Source organism: Fulmarus glacialis, unplaced genomic scaffold (genome assembly GCF_000690835.1).
Source record: "Fulmarus glacialis isolate BGI_N327 unplaced genomic scaffold, ASM69083v1 scaffold36911, whole genome shotgun sequence".
NCBI lineage: Eukaryota > Metazoa > Chordata > Aves > Procellariiformes > Procellariidae > Fulmarus > Fulmarus glacialis.
The window spans coordinates 1-3,861 of NW_009192776.1; the positions used below are offsets into that span (position 1 = coordinate 1).

Genomic DNA, 3,861 nt, shown 5'->3' on the forward strand with positions numbered 1-3,861 from the left:
TAAAGTACATGTTTACATTTTAAAGATATAACTAAAATTTTATTGTTTGCTGTTTTGCTTTGTTGTTTGGGTTTTTTCAGGTATTGAAGATTATATAAGATTATTGAAAAACTCCCTGTTTCCTGCAAGGGTCGTCAGGCCCTCTTCACTGTACTGCTTGGTGTTTCTGTAGAAACAAGCCATCAGGCTCTCCAGAACATGCCCAGAGTCCTCCGGGAAGTGGAAGTCTTGAAACAGGAAGCAACATTCCTGAAGGAGCAAATGATCCTTGTTAAAGAAGATATCAAGAAATTTGAAGAAGACACAGCTCAGTCAATGCAGGCAGGTCTTGACTGACTTAGTGTTTATCTGCAATGTGTGAAATTTTAAAGTTTCCAGACTTGTTTGTATTAAACAATCTTGTGAACTCAAGATAGACAAAACCGCTTCTTTTAACATTAATAGTAGAAAAGTGGGCGTGACACAGACTGTTGCAATCTGCAATTCCTGGGGAACAGCTGGTCAGCTCAGGCAGTTACCTGATTGGGGACACTGATTTCTGCTCTCATTTCTGCCTGTTTTTAGCTGGGGTGCGTAGCATTTTTCAGGCAAAGTGGATACTAAAAGTACAAATCCAGAATTCAAACTAACCTTTAGTTGTTTGACTTTGGAATTTGATTTAACATCTCTAGCTCTTTCAGCCAATTCCTTCCTCCTTGTAACGGGCATGATCTTTTCACACATTTTTCTTAAATCCAAGCCAAAAATAACTCCCATAATGTAAGTATCTGTGGCAGTCATCTTTTGTTTCAATGGGCAACATTATTCTTTTTTTTTCGTCAGGTCCTGGTAGAGATTGACCGAGTGAAATCTAGAATGCAGTTGGCTGCCGAATCACTTCAGGAAGCAGACAAATGGAGCACGTTAAGTGCAGACATTGAAGAGACTCTTAAAACACAGGTAGATACCCCATTATTCTTTTTGGTCTTTGCGCCTTCAGCTTTCCAGGAAAACTGCATTTAAAAGTAGCTTTTTGAAGTGACTTTAAAACATGTACCTGTTTGTAAAATGTCATTGTGAAACCGATATTAATGCTTTCTAAGGTCATGTTCGGTAACCAGGTTGCTTTTCCCTGGTGGCAGGATGTGTCTGTGATTTCGGCCAAACTAACAAGCATGCAGAGCAGCCTGGCTATGCTTGTGGATACGCCAGATTACTCCGAGAAGTGCGTGCATCTTGAGGCTCTGAAGAACCGACTGGAGGCCATGGCCAGCCCTCAGATTGTTGCTGCTTTTAACTCCCAGTCTGTAGGTCAGTAAGACTTGGTGTCACTTACTATCAGTGCAGAGTTTATTGTCTTTAAAAAGTAAAATGTTGTTTGGGTGGAGAGTTTACATCCTGAAGGCTCCTGGTGCTGGGTTGTGTGCTTTTTCTGGTGGAGCCAGATGCCGTGAAATATTATGTGCTCTGCAGCTGCCTGCAGTCCAGTGCATCTTTGATTTTCCTACAGTTTGGTGTACCTGTGGCCACTATGGGAAATGTGAGCTGGTTTTATAGGCCATGTAGATGTGCGAAACGGAGGTGCTGAGGCAGGGCTGCCCCGCAGTCATAGTTTAGTTGTACCGTGGATGCTCTCCAAGCGGGAAGTGCTGCTCAAGTAAGCAGAAGGCCTGTGGTTTTGTGTTATCATACTGGGTGTTTCTGTTACCGCTTGGTGTTATAATCAAGAAGGAAATTTGTTTGGAAACATTCTGACTCCTTACTACCTTGTAAAATTTGTTTTATAAACTCTCCTTTAGAAAATTTGACTTTTTGGACTGTTCTTTGTGCTCCTCCTTCTCTCTCCTACTGTCACAGTGCTCCTGAAAAATACTTGTTCTGGTTGTTGCCTCTCATCTATGTGCACTTTGAGGTCCCAGTGAGGATCTAGGACTGCGGTGCTTTTGCTGCACAGCACTCTGTGGTGTTCTTGTCTACGTAAAGGCAAGGCGCAGCAGTGCGTGGCTGGAGGGAGTGGAGGGGGGAAGAAGCTCTATGTGCTGTGCTTCGAACAAATGTGCTTAATCCTTTGCGTGGATCTCTCTCTTCTCTCTCTCATTCCTTTCTGGCTTTTCTTCTTTGCACAGCTTCCTTTTTTCTTGGACTGTGCTCATCACCTTCACAATAGGTCCTATGCCTTTTTTCTGCTGTTGCAGTGCATTACCCTTTACAGACAAATTCAAAATAAAGGGTGATGTTTTGGAATATTTTCTCTGCTTAGGGTGAAAGTAAATTGAATATTCATATGCATTGTGAGTTCTCCACCAAAGAAAACATACAGGTGCAAGAAAGCTGCTGGCAGCAGGTCTACTGGTACGAGGTCCTTTGCTTGGGCATACTGTTCAGAATAATTCACTTTAAGCACTGTTTGCATTCTCTTTCAAAATCTGTTCTGAGTATGTGGAGACATGGGCTTTTTTCCTGTTGAAGAGAGTTTCTCTGTTTACTGTGAAGTCATGTTTTTTTCCTGAAGTCCAGCTCCTATAAATGTAATATAAGTCCGTAAACATATCTCCAGAGAGTTTGTATTCTGTTACTTCCAAGATGAAAAGCACTTTAAGTTACTTAGTGTTCTGGTTTATCTGCCTTCTGGGTCCTGTTTGAAGAACAAGGTCTCATTACTAATTTCTCTAACTCCAGATGTGTTTTGTGGACAGTACTATAGTCATCCCCCTTACAGTACAAAACAGATTTTTGAGGAACTTGGATTTCAAAGCTTAGTGTAAGAGCTAACTGCGCCGTTAGTCAGTCTTGAGGCAGCTAGCTTAGGTATTAGTTTGAGGAGTGGTGAAAGCAAAGCTTTGTGGAGGACTTTGTGAGGTATGTTCTAGTTTTGTAGATAGCAGCTTGTTTCTGGAAAATAATTATTTTCTCCTAGGAAATGCTCTGGTTTTATCTGTCTTTAAAACTAGATACACTTGCTGGTTAAGAACTTAAATTTAAGAAGTTGAATTCATTCCTCGTGTCTGCTACCTGTTCTTGTTTGAGTGTGGGTTTTAGGCAGTTCTGCTCCTGTTTGAGAAGATAAGCAAATAAAAGATGAAAGTGTGTCTACGCCATTGTGCATACTCCCTTAAAAGAAGCATTCTCTTGCCCAGTTAGACTCATGTCTCACCCTCAGGTTTGAGACTGACTGTTAACTGCCTGTTGTTTTGTTTTGTTTAGATCAGGCAAAAACATTTGTTAAAGTCTTCACCGAAATTGATCGGATGCCCCAGCTTCTTGCTTATTATTATAAATGTCACAAGGTAAGTATTTTCATAATATTTTAATATGGAGGAACGAAAATTTGAATTCTTGCTTGGCTAGGACTGTAGGGGGAGCTGCTACATCATGGATTTTGCCTTTCCTGTTTGAAGGAGGATGGAGCCTGTTCTTTTCCGTGTTCCATTCTCTGACTTCTCTTTCTGGCTGTTAACTGTTTGTTACTCCTCATATTTCAAGAGTAATTCTCCAGTCGGGGCATTGTGTTCCTTCCTGCAATGGACATAGGATATGTGCGTTCTGCTTTCTTTCTCTGTGCCTTATAGTTTTGCTTTGCTTTTCTTGGATGTGGCCATGTCAGCAATAACTTTATTGCTGCAACTTGCCAGCTGCTGACTTCTGTAAACTCTTTTCAGGTAAGATTAAAAGTTGGAATTCCAGACAGTTCTGTAGCCATAACCTGATCCTCAAATTTCTCTCGTGACTGTGACTTTTGAGGATTAAGTTCAAGGCTAGGGCTTGCCAAGTATTTCAATTATTATGTGGGGGTATCAGTTACAGTCTCATTTTATGAGTAAAATACCAATGTTAATTAAATCTTTGAATCAACTAAGAAGCCTCTAGCTTCCTGCTGGAAGT

At 41.0% G+C, this 3,861-nt stretch overlaps 1 protein-coding gene across 1 annotated transcript in view; it reads left to right on the top strand.

Annotated features, from left to right (window-relative positions):
- The first annotated feature begins 177 nt into the window (after positions 1-177).
- Positions 178-3,861, top strand: part of COG7 (component of oligomeric golgi complex 7) — a 19,979-nt gene continuing 16,295 nt past the window's right edge. The window contains exons 1-4 of the mRNA XM_009587211.1: positions 178-321; positions 823-939; positions 1,122-1,290; positions 3,184-3,266. Of these exons, the coding sequence (XP_009585506.1) occupies positions 199-321; positions 823-939; positions 1,122-1,290; positions 3,184-3,266 (492 nt within the window). The 5' untranslated portion in view covers positions 178-198. The remainder of the gene's footprint in view (positions 322-822; positions 940-1,121; positions 1,291-3,183; positions 3,267-3,861) is intronic.